At 51.8% G+C, this 16,548-nt stretch overlaps 1 protein-coding gene across 7 annotated transcripts; it reads left to right on the top strand.

The window, feature by feature from the left end:
* Positions 1-418: 418 nt before the first annotated feature.
* LPAR5 (lysophosphatidic acid receptor 5) lies at positions 419-13,196 on the top strand. Of its 7 annotated transcripts, none has more exons than XM_019834422.3 (5): positions 1,039-1,328; positions 2,582-2,711; positions 3,012-3,150; positions 3,721-3,893; positions 9,543-13,196. In XM_019834422.3, the coding sequence occupies exon 5, from the start codon at positions 9,753-9,755 to the stop codon at positions 10,872-10,874; it is 1,122 nt and encodes a 373-aa protein (XP_019689981.3). In that variant the 5' UTR covers positions 1,039-1,328; positions 2,582-2,711; positions 3,012-3,150; positions 3,721-3,893; positions 9,543-9,752; the 3' UTR covers positions 10,875-13,196. The 7 variants fall into 7 exon arrangements, with proteins under 7 accessions (XP_019689986.3, XP_019689981.3, XP_044917231.1 ...); XM_019834421.3 differs by lacking the exon at positions 1,039-1,328 and adding an exon at positions 1,410-1,856; XM_045061296.1 differs by lacking the exon at positions 3,721-3,893.
* The last annotated feature ends 3,352 nt before the right edge of the window (positions 13,197-16,548 follow it).

Raw genomic sequence — 16,548 nt, 5'->3', positions numbered from 1 at the left:
GTAGGGCAGAACTTACATTTTATCAAGAGAGAGGAAACAGCTGGGGCGGGGAGCTCAGGAAACGCTTGATTTCACATCCAGTGATGGGCCAGATGGTCTGAAGGTTGAGGTGGTCACATTTTGACAATATACATTGAAATGTGACTCCAGCATTGGCCTTTAATAACTTGGGATCTCCCAAAATGTGTTCTAGGGACACGTATGTTTGAGAACCTGTATAGTCTCTCCTTCTACAGGAGCACCGTGATTAAGAACATTAAAAAAAATTGGGGAACCTGGGTGGCTCACTTGGTTGAGCATCTAACTCTTGGTTTCAGCTCAGGTCATGATCTCACGGTTTGTGAGTTTGAGCCCCGCGTCAGGCTCCATGCTGACAGCTCAGAGTCAGCTTGAGATTCTCTTCTCTCCCTCTCTCTCTCCGCCTCTCCCCTGCTCACTCTCTCTGTCTCTCTCTCTCTCAAAATAAATAAATACACTTTTTAAAAAATTAAAAAAACAAAAACAAAAAAAACCCCAACTTGTTTATTAACAGAAAAGCTGAAATGCACAAAAATATAGTATAATGCCCCCCATGCACCTTCATCCGCTTCAATTATGAACACATGGTCAATCTTTTAATGGTATGTTAAAGGCTCTGAGAAGCCCTGTAACAGAGAAACCTGTTCAGTCTGGTGTGTCTCAGACTTATTTGACTACGACATCCTTTTTCACCTACCACTCAAAAACTTTAACTTGTTTTTGTGTATTGAGCAGGGACAACATGCCTAGCCTTGTTGATACAGAAGACAAGGGGCTCAGCCAGAGGGCACAGAGACGAGGGACTGTCCCCCAGCCCTCAGGGCTCACAGCCTGAGGGAGCCAGACAGAAGCAGGACGGAATGGCCCTGGGCAGGGTGGGGGATGGCCATGAGTGGATAGAGCGAAACCGCCTGCTGGAACCCAAAAGAGAAAGAGACACCCAGGGGGAACTGGTGAGTACAGTGAGAGGTTGGTGGGTTAGTCATCTAGCATCAGTGAGTGGGTGTGCCAGTTAAGCTTCCCGGAAGCTAGGGAGTGTGTGAGCAATGGGTGGGGGGAATCATTAATAGGCAAGGGTTGGGGCTGGATTAAGTACCATTCTCTGCTGGGATTTCTTCTCTGGCCACCTCCGAAGGCCACTGAGGGCGCTGCTTCCTCTCTCTCCCGATCCCGTGTGTGGGGTTGGGTGAGTGCAAGGAGCTGGGACCTGCTGAGATCTGCCAGGAGAGTGTGTCCCCACCCACCTCAGGAGCAGGTCCTACCAGCCCAGCCCAGCTCAGAGCAGGCAGCGGAAGCCACAGGGAACACAGGTATGGGGGTGTCACGGGGCAGGGGGGGAGGGGGTTGAACCTCGTAGGGGGCATGATGGGGAGCATCCCTCCTTCAGAGTGGGGTTTGTGGGTGGGATGGAGATGAGGGTGGGCCATGGGCCCTGGAAAACCTCTTTGAGTAGAGTAAAAAGCTAAAAGGGGCTGCCTCAGGCAGACAGGCCTTTTGGGGCCAAGCCAAGGGAGACAGCCACCACGCTTGGCACACCCAGGAGTGCCCCCTCTGAAGTCTGAAGCCCCTACACTGGGGCATCTTGGGGGAGATGTGACCTCCCCTTCACACTTTAGGTCCCCACCATTATGCTGAACGTTGGGCTTCCCACGGCCACTTAGGAGGGCTCTCTGGTGGGGGGCGTCCAGCCCTTCCCCACCCTCAGATAACTTAACCCCCCACTCACCCTCCGAGGCCGGGCCCTCTGCTAGATGACAATGAACTCATCTTATCGGACTCCACTAATGGGCTCACTGGCACAGATGTGTTCTCCTAGTTATCCTTCCCAGCTAACCAAGGTGCGTTTTAATGGGGCTTTGAGAAACACCACCTTAACCCGGTGCGCTCGTCTTCTATATGAGAAGATTAGATGAGATGGTCTCTAATGTCCCTAGAATTCTGATAGAATGTGACTCATGAGTGGCATGAAGGGGATGAAATTTCAGATATTGAGCACAGGTGGGGGAAATATTTGAGGGTCGGCAAGGCCTTATGATACCCTCGTATCATACTACTAAGGGCAACTGCCTACCTATTACCTGTGTTTGGGGGGGGGACCTCCCACCAGGTTGTATCTTGAGCTCCTTTTAGGCCGAGTAAGTCTTAGACCCAGGGGGAGATGGAGGTAAGGATCGGGGGGAAAATAGAAACTCACCCATACCTGTAAGCCTCACTTCCCAGGAGGCGAGGCACCAGAGCCCAGCTCCTGCTGTTTCTGCCTAAGGCTGTCAGCCCTCTCTAGCCTGCTGCCCTCTAGCCTGTGCCCCAGCCACATAGACGCCTTGTATGCCCGGGCACCCGGAGAAAGAGGGGAGGGGGAAAGCCGGGGTGCACAAATGCCTCCCGAGGTCAGAGCAAGGTCAAAGATGCCCAAGGGCTCCAGATTTCTCTGAGGGGGCAGGATCCAACCAGCCCCCAAAGCAAGGGTAAGATGCATATAGACTACTCCGAGTGTAGGGCCGTATAGGGCTGAGCCGGTCTGAGTGACTTCTCCGGATTGTAACTTTATTTCCTGTTTTTCCAGCTCTTGAAAGCAGGGTGGAGGGAGATGTGCAGGTGGTGAGGTGACATCCACACACAGGGGGAAACGAATTACTGAGCTGTAGGCCACCTTTGCTTTCTGCTGCTTCCCAGAGAAGAATGGGAGACAGGAGGTCAGAATACCCAGGGAGGGGGAGAAGATGTGGCTGAGAATGATATCAGATGGGGAAGCCAGGGGTGGGGGGGTGAGGGGGGAGCGAGGTGGGGAGCAGGGGGGTGGAAGTCTGGAGCAAGAATTTGGGCTGGAGAAAGCAGAGCAGGCCTGGAACAGGAGGAGGGATGATGGAAAGAGGACCCAACTCCCCCCTGGAGGCCTGTGCCTGAGGCTCTTCTCCTTGAGAAGAATGTGGCCCCTCGGGTAGGAAGAGGCTGTCCACTGAGCCTGGCGACACTGTACTATCTCCACACCACAGACCCCTCAGATGAGCACGATTCATCTGTGTCCTCCAAGCAGCTCCAGGACAGACCTTTCACAAAGCCTTCAGACTTTGTTAAGCTTCTGCTGGAGGCTCCAGCATAGTTTGGACCCGTTGGAGGAGCGCGAACATTCAGGTAGTAAGAGGTATAATTTACAGTTAAGCCTGTCTGTAAGGGTACATCCTCCTACTGCTGCCTGCACACAACAGCAGAAGTGGACTTAGCCGACAGGATGGTCAGAACCCACACCGTGTAGGGGTGGGACACACTGGCTGGCCATGACTCCCAGCTGTGGCCTCTGGCATCAAAAATGAGGTTTGGGGCTATTCTAGAACGGATCTTCCGGGGCAAGGAGGAGGAGATCTGAGATTCCTTCTTTTTGAACTTCTGGAGGATGTGAATTACTAAAAAGAGGAAACAGAGAGAGCAAGGCATTTGGTGGATATGCAAGAGGGACAAGGGGGGTGCGCACGGGGAGTGTGGCGGACAGGCGGAGTCTGGACAAAGAGGAGTTATTTCTCTTCCCCGCCCTGCCCCCATCACTGTCTGGGATCACCTATTCCTTTCTCTTCAGCCCTCTCTGCATGGCTGGTCAGCCGCCAGAAGGGTGGATAGCACGGGCAGGTTGCGTGGAGAACAGGGAGGAATGGCCATGACCTAGCCTCCTGCCCATTTTGACTCACATTCTCACTTCCTGCCTGGCAGAAAATAGCTCTGCCCCTCTGGCTTATCTCAGCAAAGAGCAGCGCCCAGCCCAGCTCAGAGGGCAATGGAACAGGTCCAAGAGGACTAGAGGACCTAAGGAACCTGGGCCTTGGATGTGCCCACGGGAAGCTGAAAGAGACCGAGGGAGGAGGAAAGTGGCCGTCCACGCTCTGGTGTGTGAGTGGTGTGGAGGGCGGGTGGTGTGGAATGGCCAGTTCCTGGGGCCTCCATATGCAGGGTCCCTTTTTGCCCCTCAGTGTCTTGGCCCTGGGATCTATTTGTGCACCTCTGCATGGGTATGTGCTCCTGAGGCTGCCTGACTCTGTATGTCTGGATGTGTAAGAATATTGTCCCTAAGGCAAGGGCTGGGTCTACTCTTCCTCCTCTGGCCTCCACACATGCACATACTTGTGTGGGAGAGGGTGTGGGCGTATAGTGATTTGTATGTTACGAGGGATCTCGTGTGCACATCTTCTAGTGTACCTACACCTCTCTGTGTCCTTGGCACATGCACGTGTGCGTAGTGGTATGCTTGTTACCACATCCGTGCGTGTTGAGGTTACTAAGATTATGTGGGCCTCCCAGTCCCTCCTCCTCTCTGGTGAAACGGAGCCCCAGTGTTCATTTTTTGCTGTTTTTGCTTCCTACGTTTCCCCCACAACCTGACCTCTTTCTCAAGGCAGGAGTGGGGAGAGATCCTGGGGCTGCCCCTCCCCCCCCCCCCCCCCCCCCCCCCAGCTAGAGCCCTCCTTCCATTTCCTGTTTGCCTTCTTTTTGGCAGTTTTTCCCATCTTTGCCATCTGGCCTGGCACTGTGCCCATTCAGCTCCACTGACAGGAGCCCCAGGGAAGCAGGCAGATGGGGTGGGGACCAGGGCAGGGCCTGGCAGCCTCTCAACACCCAGCTTGGGCCATTGTGTGTGTGTGTCTGTTAGAAAGGGGTGACTTTTTGACAGAAAGGACTTCTCCACTTTGGAATTCAGTAACGAAGGCATAACCATCTGCTTTACGGGTCTCTAACTGTACCTTTTATTTTAATTTTTTAATGTTTATTTATTATTGAGAGACAGAGAGACACAGAGTGTGAGCAAGGGAGACATAGAGAGAGGGGGAGACATAGAATCTGAAGTAGGCTCCAGGCTCTGAGCTGTCAGCACAGAGCCCGACGCGGGGCTCGAACCCACAAACTGCGAGATCATGACATCATGACCTGAGCCGAAGTTGGTAGCTTAACCAACTGAGCCACCCAGGCACCCCTCTAACTGTACCTTTAAGCAGAAGCTCACCTAGTACCTTATGGTCTCTTTAACATTGTAACTTTATTGACAGAAATACTTGGGATTCTTGGAAAATAATTACTCATTCACTCATTCATTGTCAGGCATGTGCCTCCCAGTTGTAAGAAGCTATTGATTCTTCAAGCAATGGTTCAGAATGATAAAGTGTTACTGTAGTTATAGTGTAAACTGTTTTTGAAATTTTAATGCAGGCTCTTCCCGAACAGGCCTTTTAGGGGACATGGTCCTTTACTAAGTGAGTTAGACACCTGGACAAGATAGGAGTGTGATAAGAAGCGGTTGACTGACTGATTGATACAAAAGATATTGCAGCAAGATTACAGGATGGGTGGACATTGGGGGTGGGGGCAGATTTCCTTCCAGGGGGCCAATGAATGTCACAAGGGCCTGCTAAGCAGAGACTGAAGTGTGAGTGAGCTTGGGAATAAAGCGATGGAAGATAGGGCCCCACCCAATGACCTTACCATCTAGGTGGGGATAATGGAATCAAATAAACACACATAAAACAACCGGAGGAGTTCAAGGCAGCAAACTAAGTGCTTAAGTAGGTAAGAGGACATCCTAAGGAGGGGCACACTTGTGTGTGTGTGTGTGTGTGTGTGTGTGTGTGTGTGTGTGTGTGTGTGTGAAAACAAGAGGACTCTGTTACCAGTGTTTGAAAGTCGAGAAAAAGTGGGCTATTAAAAAGTATATATTGCACCTGGGCAAATAAGGACGTAAACACAATTTATTTGTGGGCACAGATTTCTTTTTTTTTTCTTTTTAATGTTTATTCATTTAAAAAAATTTTTTTTCAACGTTTTATTTTATTTTTTTTGGGACAGAGAGAGACAGAGCATGAACGGGGGAGGGGCAGAGAGAGAGGGAGACACAGAATCGGAAACAGGCTCCAGGCTCTGAGCCATCAGCCCAGAGCCTGACGTGGGGCTCGAACCACGAGATCGTGACCTGGCTGAAGTCGGACGCTTAACCGACTGCGCCACCCAGGCGCCCCAATGTTTATTCGTTTTTAGAGAGACAGCATGAGCAGGGAAGGAGGCAGAGAGAGAGAGGAGGACAGAGGATCCGCAGCGGGCTCTTGCGCTGACAGCAGCGAGCCCGACTTGGGGCTCAAACCCATGAACTGCGAGAGCATGACCTGAGCTGAAGTTGGACCCTCTGCCGGCTGAGCCCCCTGGGCGCCCCTATGGGCACAGATTTCTCAGGGGCTAAGAGACCAAGTGCTCCGTGCAACATGGGTCCTCACATCCAACCATCCACTCTTGTTGCAAGCAGCGGGGCAGCTTGGAGCTGGGTTGGAATCCTGAGTTTGAATGCCAACCGGAGCTCTAGAGCTTCTGTTTCCTTTCCCGTAAAAATCAGGATGAACCCCTAGCTCAAAGGACTGTTGGAAGGAATGAAGACGAGGCGCCTAAAATACCCCGGGATGTGGCGGATGGTCAGTAAATGATCGCTAGCAATTTTCACGCAACATGTATTGAGGTAGTGGCTCGGACTACAACGATGACTAAGGCCCAGTCCGCAGCCCCTCCCTCCAAGAGCTCACAGTCTAGTGGGAGGGGCAGACCAAGAACAGCTAATTACAATACAGGTGGGACACCCAAGGGAAACCTGTGCACAGAGTGGAAGCACCTGTGAGGGAACTACAGCTGCCCTGTGGGGAGAGAGGGAGTCAGGCAAGGCTTTCCGGAGTCCTAAGAAATGATTGACTTTGCCAGCTGGGGAATGGGAGGCAGAGCACGTGCAAAAGGCATGTGCCCAATTATCATTAGCTTGGTGTGACCGGAGCAAAGCAGCATGGAAGGGGTGGGGGGGGCATGGGTCAGGGAAAGAGTCTCATTTCATTTGCCTTTCTGTGTGTTTCATCCCCCTGTAGTATTATTTTCATTGTTGAAATGGGTATTTTGCAGAGGAAACGTTTATTTCCTTTATTCTACGAGACCTCTCACAAGTCTTAAACTGCTGGTAGTTGTAGTTGGAGGGAGAACAAATGAGCAAAAAACCCACAAGAAAACTCTTAGAGTCAGGTTTACAACTTGGTTCCATGCAGGAAGTTAAGCAGTTCCAGGGCTCGTGGCTGGCTCAGTTGGTGGAGCAGGAGACTCTTGATCTCGGGGTTGTGAGTTTGAGCCCATGTTGGGTGTAGAGATTACTTAAAAATAAAATCTTAAAAAAAAAAGAATTTAAGCAGTTTCTTTTGAAAGGAATAAATCCAGTATCTTGGAATAATTGCTCAGGGTCTCCAGATGACCCTGCTCCCTCAGATGGCATGTGGACCCCACGTTCACAGCATTATTCACAATAGCCAAAACGTATAAAATTCCAAGTAACCATTGCCAGATGAATAGATTAAAAACAATTTATGCATATATTATTCCGCTATTAAAAAAAGATTGCAATTCTGATACATACTACAACATGGATGGACTTTGAGAACTTTATGTGAAGTGAAATAAGCCAGACAGAAAAGGACAGATACTATATGATTCCACTCATATGAGGAACCTAGGATAGGCAAATTCAACACCAAAATACCAAGTAATCTATTTTTAAAAATGGGCAGAGGACCTGAGTAGACACGTTTCCAAAGAAGACATACGGATGGCCAGTGGACACATGAAAAGATGCTCCACATCGCTCATCATCAGGGAAATGCAAGTGAATCTCAAAACAATGTGATATCACCTTACATTTGTCAGAATGGCTGGTATCAAAAAGACAAGAAATAAGAAATTCTGGCGAGAACGTGGGGAAAAAGGAACCCTCTTGCATTGTTAGTGGGAATGTAAATTGGTCCAGCCACTCTGGAAAAGAATATGGAGGTTCCTCAAGTAATTAAAAATAATTTACCATATAATCCAGTAATTCCACTGCTGGGTATTTACCCAAAGAAAATGAAAACACTAATTCAAATAGAGTAGGCAAATTCCTGGAGACAGAAAGTAGAATAGAGGTTACCAGGAGCTGGAGAGAGTGTGGGGAGAGAATAGGCAGTTATTATTTAATGGGTATAGAGTGGTTTGGGATGATGAAAAAGTTCTGGAAATAGCAGTGACGATCACGCATCATTGTGAGTGTACTTAATGTCACTGAATTGTATACTTAAAGACAGTTAAAATGGTAATTTTGAAGTTCTGTGTATTTCAGCCCCCCGCCCAAAAGATGGCATTTGGGCGTTAAAGAGGGAGGAGTAGCTTCTGTGGCATTAGGACATTAAGGAGGGTGGGATCCTGTGACCATGTCCTGTCCCTCTGACTCCTCTACCTCCTGGCCACATCCGTTGTCCACCAGCTTTTGCCTGAGCACTGTGGCTGCTGTGGTCTGCTCTCTCCAGCAGCCTCGGCAATGCCCTCGGTACCTCCTCGCCCCACTGTCACGCTTTCTGGACTTAGGGTCCCCCTCTGAACCCTCATTAAAACAACACCTTCTGGGGCACCTGTGTGGCTCAGTTGGCTAAGTGTCTGACTTCAGCTCAGGTCATGATCTCGCAGTTCATGAGTTCGAGCCCCACACTGGGCTGTGCTGCTCTCTGCCTGCTTCGGATCCTCTGTCTCGCTCTCTGCCCCTCCCCCACTTGCTCTCTCCCTCTTTCTCTCTCTCTCTCTCTCAAAGATAAAATAAACTTAAACAACCCCCACCCCCCCAAAAAAACAAACAAAAACAAACATCCATCCATCACAGACCCCATTTGGGAAGCTCCCTGGTCAGATCCTCCAGGGAACACTTGGAAAAGTACAACCTTCCCCTGCCTGGCAGGACCATGCTGATGTGCGATCCGCCTTTGAGAGCCCTTTGTGTTATTATCCCCAGTTTACGGATGAAAAAACTGAGAGAGGTCACACAAGCTGAACCTCTGACCACAAACCCAGCGTACACAGGAGCAACTGTGATGTAATGAGTGAGGCTCAGGATTTTGTACTGCACTGGGGAGTTTGAACTTTATTCTTTAGATAACTGGGAGCCAGCAGAGCTGGGGAGTTCCAGGGGAGGTGCTCCATCATAATTCTCACCATCTGACATAATACCTATTTACTTGCACTTTATTATCTGTCTCCCCTCAGTGGAATGTAAGGCAGATGGGGGCAAGCGAGGCCTTCATTTTGTTCAGTGCTTTGAACATGCCTGGAACCTTCTAAAGGCTCAGTAAACATCTGTAGAAGACAGAAAGGAAGGGAGCAATGTTATTTGATAATAACAGCAACCTGTGCACTTTACACATATCTCATTTCATCTAACAACCTCATGACGTAAGGGACCCCCTCTTTTTCCCCCCAGGTAAGGAAAATGAGAGATTAAGTCACCTTTCTGAGGCAAGCTGGCAAAACCAGGATTTAAACCCTGGCAGTCTGATTCCAGAGCCTGGGCATTTAACACTGTGCTACACAGCCTTCCTGCAGAAAGCTATTCTGGCCGGATGGAAGGTGGGGGAAAGACCCAAGAGGCCAGCCAAGTTAGCTAGATAAACATTTGTGACTTCTACCCTGTCTTTGCATACTCTTGACTTTGGCTTCCCTTGCTATTCCAGGTCTCCACTGCTGATGAAGCCGTGACCCAAAGCATCCAACCCCTGGCAGCCATCTGCTCTGCAGCCATAGCCCACATTCCCATGCCCTGCTTGCTTTGGGGCTCTCTCTCTGTGCGGCCTCCAGGCCCCGCCCTGGAGATGAACGCGATGCCAGGGTCCTAGTGTGCCTCATGATGCCCCCAGCCTAGCTCCTCCCCACACTTCGGTACGATGTTGCCCAACTCTACCAACAGTTCTGTTCCCCCTGCCAACGGTTCTGTTCCCCAGTGCCCCGACTACCGGCCCACCCACCGCCTGCACATGGTGGCCTACAGCCTGGTGCTGGCCGCAGGGCTCCCCCTCAACGCGCTGGCCCTCTGGGTCTTCCTGCGCGCGCTGCGCGTGCACTCCGTCGTGAGCGTGTACATGTGCAACCTGGCGGCCAGCGACCTGCTCTTCACCCTCTCGCTGCCCGTGCGCATCTCCTACTACGCCCTGCACTACTGGCCCTTCTCCGACCTCCTGTGCCAGACGGCGGGCGCCATCTTCCAGACGAACATGTACGGCAGCTGCATCTTCCTGACTCTCATCAACGTGGACCGCTACGCGGCCATCGTGCACCCGCTGCGGCTGCGCCACCTGCGGCGGCCCCGCGTGGCGCGGCTGCTCTGCCTGGGAGTGTGGGCGCTCATCCTCGTGTTCGCTGTGCCCACCGTCCTGGTGCACAGGCCCTCGTCCTGCAGCTACGGCGGCGGCCAGGTGCGCCTGTGCTTCGAGAGCTTCGGCGACAGGCTGTGGAAGGGCGGGCTGCTGCCGCTCGTGCTGCTGGCCGAGGCGCTGGGCTTCCTGCTGCCCCTGGTGGCGGTGCTCTACTCGTCGGGCCGGGTCTTCTGGACCCTGGCGCGGCCCGACGCCACGCAGAGCCAGCGGCGGCGGAAGACCGTGCGCCTCCTGCTGGCCAACCTCGTCATCTTCCTGCTGTGCTTCGTGCCCTACAACGCCACGCTGGCGGTGTACGGGCTGCTGCGGGGCAACCTGGTGGCGGCGAACAGCAAGGTCTGCGATCGGGTGCGCGGGGTGCTGATGGTGATGGTGCTGTTGGCCGGCGCCAACTGCGTGCTAGACCCTCTGGTGTATTACTTCAGCGCCGAGGGTTTCCGCAACACCCTGCGAGGCCTGGGCACTCCGAACCGCGCCAGGACCTTGGCCACCAACGGGGCTCAGGGGGCGCTCGCCGAACAGCCCACTGAGACCACTTGCATCACCACCCCGGCTACCGCCGAACAGGGGCTGCTCAGGCCCTCCAACGTGGGGACACCCTTAACCCAGCTCCCCGAGGACTCGGCCCTCTGACAGCACATCATGCCATCGCTCGGTCACCCCCACCTCTCACCCCCTCGCCGCTGACACGCATTAGGGTGTGTACACGAGGGAAGTGGATTGGGCACTTGGGACTTCTGGAAGGCAACTCCCGCCCAGAAATGCAGAAAAGAACAAAGTGTGGGGAGCCTGGGAAGGAGGAGCGCTGTGCCAATGGCCTTCTTTAATTTGGTGGTGATGGTGAGCCTGAGGCCGACCCCTTCCCCAGTCCCTAGGAAGTGAAGCTGTGAGCTTTCCCAATGCAGAGGCAGATGACTGGATGGCATGCCCTTGGCGTGGTCATGAAACACTCTTGAGAGCTGGGAGATGGAGCAGAAAGTGGGTGTCCTGGATTTACAGCCACCACAGTAGTCTTAGGACCTCAGGTGCCACCCACCCTCATTTCCACCTGGGCTTCCCTTTCCCAGAACTTCCCTTGCCGAGTAAACTCAACGATACGGAGTTTAATGGATACAGACAGAATTGGTTTCCTTCTTGGTTAGTGACTTGTAACAATTTGGACCTGGCACCCAAAGTGGGGTGGTTGGGGGCAGGACAAAAATGTGTGTTGGAGGGTATTTTTTTCCCCCAGATCCAGTCCCTGTAGCCCTTTTCACCTGTCTCTGTCCACCCCACACCGCTTTTGAGACTGCCTCCACTCTAGGTCCTAAATTCTCTCTCTCTGCCTCTGGTGCATCATCTAGAATTAAGGGGAAAATTCTTTGTACTAAAGTAGCAGTTCTTAAACTTTGTTCCCAGACCCTTTAACAACTCAAGGATTCCAAAGGGCTTTTGCTTGCACTTTATTCTTTTGAGACTTAACCATAACAGAAATTAGAACTCACAAGTGTTAACGACAGAAACACACAAGCACACTTTCCATTAGCTGTGAGAGCAATAATGTTATCACATTTCATGAAGCCTCTGGAAAACTCCACTGTATACCTGTGAGAGATGAGAATGCAAAGAACAAATGACATGGTGGGAGAAGCAGGATTCCAAAAATAACTTTGACCTTGTGGACATCCTTAACGAGCCAGTATCAGAGCTCACGTGTAACTTCTTCCCAGGGCATATACATACATTGTTTTTTATTACTACCAGGGACAGGGCAATACTTGGGCAAATCAATTGCTAATTGTAGTCCAGAAGGCTTGAAGGTTTGCAGGGGGTAGGTGGGAGTTGCACACTCAGTGTAACACCACCCTGGACTTCCTGGAGCGGCAGCCCTGAGGTGGGGGTGAACTAGTCACACAAACACTCTGAGGAGGGGCAGGGCTCCTCTCTCCCTGGGAAGGGAAAAAGGAACTATTGCCACAGCCAGGAAAGAACTTTCCAGCGAAAGAAGAGTGCAATGGGAGGACAGGAATAGGCTGGCTGTTCTTTGCAAGCTGGAGGCAAGGGACATGGAAGACTGGTTCATGGGCCACCTACTGTTTTCTTCCCTCGTTACAGGAGTTGGGCTGGGAGGGGTTGCAGAGTTGGCATCTTGAGACTCTGTGTAACTGAGGAAGTTGCTGCCATGCGTGTGTCCTGTATGCATTTCTGTCTCTGTGTCTCTCAATGATGTATGTTTCTGTGTGGGGGGGGGGGGGAAGAGAGATGGAGAGAGAGAGAGAGAAAGAGATTGAGAGAGACAGATAGACAGTGTCAGGGTTTTCCTGTGTGTGTCTCTGTGTGTTTTAATTTGGAGCAAGCCTTTTGTGTGTCTTTAAGCGAGTGCTTCAGATGGTGATTTACAGGGGTAAAATGACCCCTGGTGGCCAAAGCAGAGAAGTGACCCAGATTCCTCAGTGATAGCTTTCAAGTAGAGCCTTCCACCATCAGGTGCGAAGATACAGCCCTGGGCCAGGCCCTCTGGTTGCTCTAGAAGAGGCCTGATGGTTAGCACCTGACCCATCTTGCTTCATCCTTAGGGCTCAAGACCCATGCCCTCCCAGCTCTGGGAGCATCAAACGTGGTTGTATTCCAAAGTCTCAGAACTTTGCCCTACCCAACCGAACTGGATTGAACACAGTTGTTAAAAATTACTTGAGTATTTTTATATTCTGATATGTGAATGGAATCCAAAGTACCAAAAATTCACATAGCAAGCATTTTCTAACATTCTATATAATTTACTTATTTATTTTTATAATTTTTATAATTTCTTGTCTGTTTCCCCGCGCCCCCCCCCCTCCCCCCAGGTATGATGTAAAGTCCCTGGAGGCAGGGATTTTGGTTTGCTTGGTTCTTTGATGTATCTCCAGCATCTAGAACAGCTCCTGGCACAAAAAAAGTGCTCAATAAATACTTGTTGAATGATAAACAGTTGAATTTTGGTGTGGAGTAGTTTATTATCTAGTGGGGGAGCACAGACAAGTCAATAACTACCATTCAAGATACAAGATTCAAGAATGGGGACTCAGGTGTTGGCAGTTAATTTAGTTGGCAGTGGGAACCCCGTAAAGGTTCCTGAGTGGGGTTTTGCTCATTCTGGCAAACAGTGTGGGATAAATTGTAGGGAAGTGAGGAGGGGAATCTAAAGGGAAAGGAAGATGGGTCAGACTGCTGTTAAAATTGTCGAAGAGAAGTGTGACCATAGCCTGTGGAGGTGGATGGAAATGGGTCCTCTCCAGTGTGAAATCTCGGGTGTCTAAGTTCTGGTGGACTGTTTCCCCATATTCAGCACATCCAAAGAGTTTCTATCATGAGTACAGAGACGCAAGACTAGATTAAGGAGATGTGGCAGGCAGAGGAGGAATGAACAGAAGAACCTGACAAGTAACAGGCTGGGGAAGTTTAAGAAGACCCGTAGCCACTGCCATTTTCACAGAATTCTCCAATTACTGAGTGCGCAGTAGGATGGAGGTGACACGTGGGGAAATCCAGAGAGAGCCCTCACCCCACGTCCTAGAGTCACCCTTTTTGAGGTTTAGGAAAGTCCAAATGAGGAAAATGAGAACATCCTAGGTGGTGAGAGAGGAGCATTAACAAATTTTAAAAATACTTGCGAGGATCCCAGTGTAGTGCTTATTATTATATTATTATTTAGTGATTGAGAATTATAATAACCCTGTGAGTTAGGGACGATTATTATCCCCATTTCACAAACAAAACGTCCTAAAGAAGCTTCAGTCTGAAGGTCACACACCCAGGAAGAGGCACAGTATCCATTTGGCTCCCAAACTCCTACTCTTTGCAGTACTTTCCACTGTCTCTCCCCTTTCTCGGGCTTCCCACCTTCTCATGGCTCTGTCACATCCACCCTCCCTGGGTTCCTTACTCCTCCTTCCCTCCTCATGCAGGCCACCTCTCTTGATGACTTCTCTCCCCCTGAATCTGCTGTATCATCTCTGCTCCCTCTTCCCGCTACTTCCTCCCTGCTCCTAACCCACTCACCCTCCAGCACACCTTCCCCCTCCCCCTCCCCCTCCCCTTGCCTCAGATTCCTGTGCAGAACACAACACGGCTGTGTCAGTGCAGAGAACTGGACCCGTTCAGGGTTCCAGTTGTGCTGAGCCCTGAGATACGTCCCATCGAGGCTTCAGAAGGGAGTAGCAAGTTGGTGGAACACCCAGGCAGGATGGCCGTGACTCCCCTCCCCCAGCCAGGAGGTACCCAACATCTCCAAGGCAGCACTCTTGATTGCCTGCCAACTAAGCTGAAGAGGGGACCTCCCCCTGGTTCTCCTCAAAGTCGGCCTCCTCTGTTGGATGGTCCCTCCACAGGGTGAGAGTAGGTGGGAGTAGACACACAATCATTGGTCTTGAAATAAAACAAATTCAGGAGAATCACAGCCAAGGTAAGGGGTCCCAAAGGGGCAGAGAGGCTTCTCTCTCAGCCCTGAAAGATCTTGAGGAAAATTCCTACTGGGTTGCCACCTGGGGTCCCATGGAGGAAATGGGGGGGGGTGTTTAATCTCACAACATGGACTTTCTTCTTCACTCTTAGGAGACCCTGAGACAGAGGGAGGCTGGGTGGTCACTGTGCCATATCCTTTCCAGAGGAGATAGCACTGAAAAGTGGTTTCTCACACAGGCCTTGGGGAACACAAAGGCTCTCAGAACTTCAGAATCGAACCAACCTAGGTGGTACTAATTTCAGCTCTGTCACTTCTTGACAATGTGACTTTAGCAAGACACTTAAACTCTCTGAACCTCTGTTTTCGCCTCTGTGAAATGGGGATCATAGTATCTACTTGTTGGGTTGTTGAGAGATCCATGAGATCACCTTTGAAGGGCACCTGAGAGAAATCCCATAAGGGGGAGCTCTCTTTTCAACAGGAGTGTGGGGAGGAGATGCTATTGGTAAAGTCTGTTTGTGATGCCCAAGGGGAGTGTTTCTGGAAGGCAGCAAGGGCTCCAAGGTGAATCCTCACCCAGACAGAGCTCTGCCAGCAATCAGAACTAGGGCCAGGGGATGGGTGGGCAAGGCAGGCTGGGCAAGTTTCCATGGTGCTAGGTCAAGTAGACAGTTTCCAGGGGCAGTGACTGGCCTGTTGCCCTCTGGGGGCACTCTCTCCCCACTAGGCCTAATAATGTCCATCCCACAGACAGAGGAGTCTCGGGTAGAAAAGTGCCTGAAAGGGAGAGGAGAGGGGGCATGGGATGAAGAACCAAGCAAAGGAGAAAGGGCAAGAGAGGAGGCTGGAGGGGAAGTAAGGGCCCAGGCAGGCACAGGGTGGGGCCCGGAGAGGGGCCTAGGGCAGGAGGGCGGGAGAGAGCCCGGGAGGGAAAGCGCCGAGGAGGGAGGAGGGAGGGACAGGGAGGGAGACCAGCGGCGCTGACACAGCCTCGATGTGTGGAACGGGCTGGGGTTTGGCCCACAGGTCAGGCGTCTGGCAGTATTATGGGATGGAGAGGCCTTAGGAGACAGGGAGAGTATTATGGGCTGGAACAGCCTTAGGAGACTGGGGAATATTATGGGCTGGTGAGGCCCGGATCCAACTGGAGGCGGGAGGAAGGGGTGCGGGGCGGGAAGGGGGGGTGGTGGTGGAAGGGAATATTATGGGCTGGAGGCCTCCTGCGACCAGAGGCAAGAGTATTATGGGCTGGCAAGGCCTTCGGTGGCCAGAGGGGGGAGCAGCGGGGGATGGCACCGGCTGCATGTGACTGAGGGGGGGGCCAAGTTGGGGGGGTGGCGAGTGGGGGTGGGGGAGCATATTATGGGATAGCTCTTTGTACCTACTGCGGGGACTGCTTCTCCAGAAGATATTATGGGATGTCGTGTGTGGGAGGGGGAGTGGGGCTGGGGGGATTATTATGGGATGGTGGTGCAGAATGGGGAGGGCCTGAGGAGCTCTTCTCCAGCCCCCCCACCCCTTATTCTCTTTCCATCCACTCTAAGGTCTGCCTTCTCTCTCAAACGGTCCAAGGGGAACACCTGAAATGCACCCCCCCCACACACGCACACACTTTGAGCACCTCAACCCATCCTAGGCATCTCCCCTGACTAGCAGACACCTCCAGGGTGCTCAGGGGGAAAGGCAGCCCCTGGAGAATGGGGAGCAAGCCCCAAAGCAGGGCTGTGGTGGCCAGTGGACCACACCTCCCACCTGCACGGTGTCCCCTTGGCTTCCTATCCCCTTGGGCCACTCTCCTCCCTCTTCTTCCTCCACAAAGTGGGGGCCCTTGATCCTCTTCCCCTCCCCCCTCCCCTCCATTTCCTCTCCAGCTCCCTCCACAGC

Source organism: Felis catus, chromosome B4 (genome assembly GCF_018350175.1).
Source record: "Felis catus isolate Fca126 chromosome B4, F.catus_Fca126_mat1.0, whole genome shotgun sequence".
NCBI classification, from domain to species: domain Eukaryota; kingdom Metazoa; phylum Chordata; class Mammalia; order Carnivora; family Felidae; genus Felis; species Felis catus.
The sequence above is the reverse complement of the archived record's forward strand: the minus strand, read 5'-3'. Positions and strand labels throughout refer to the sequence as shown.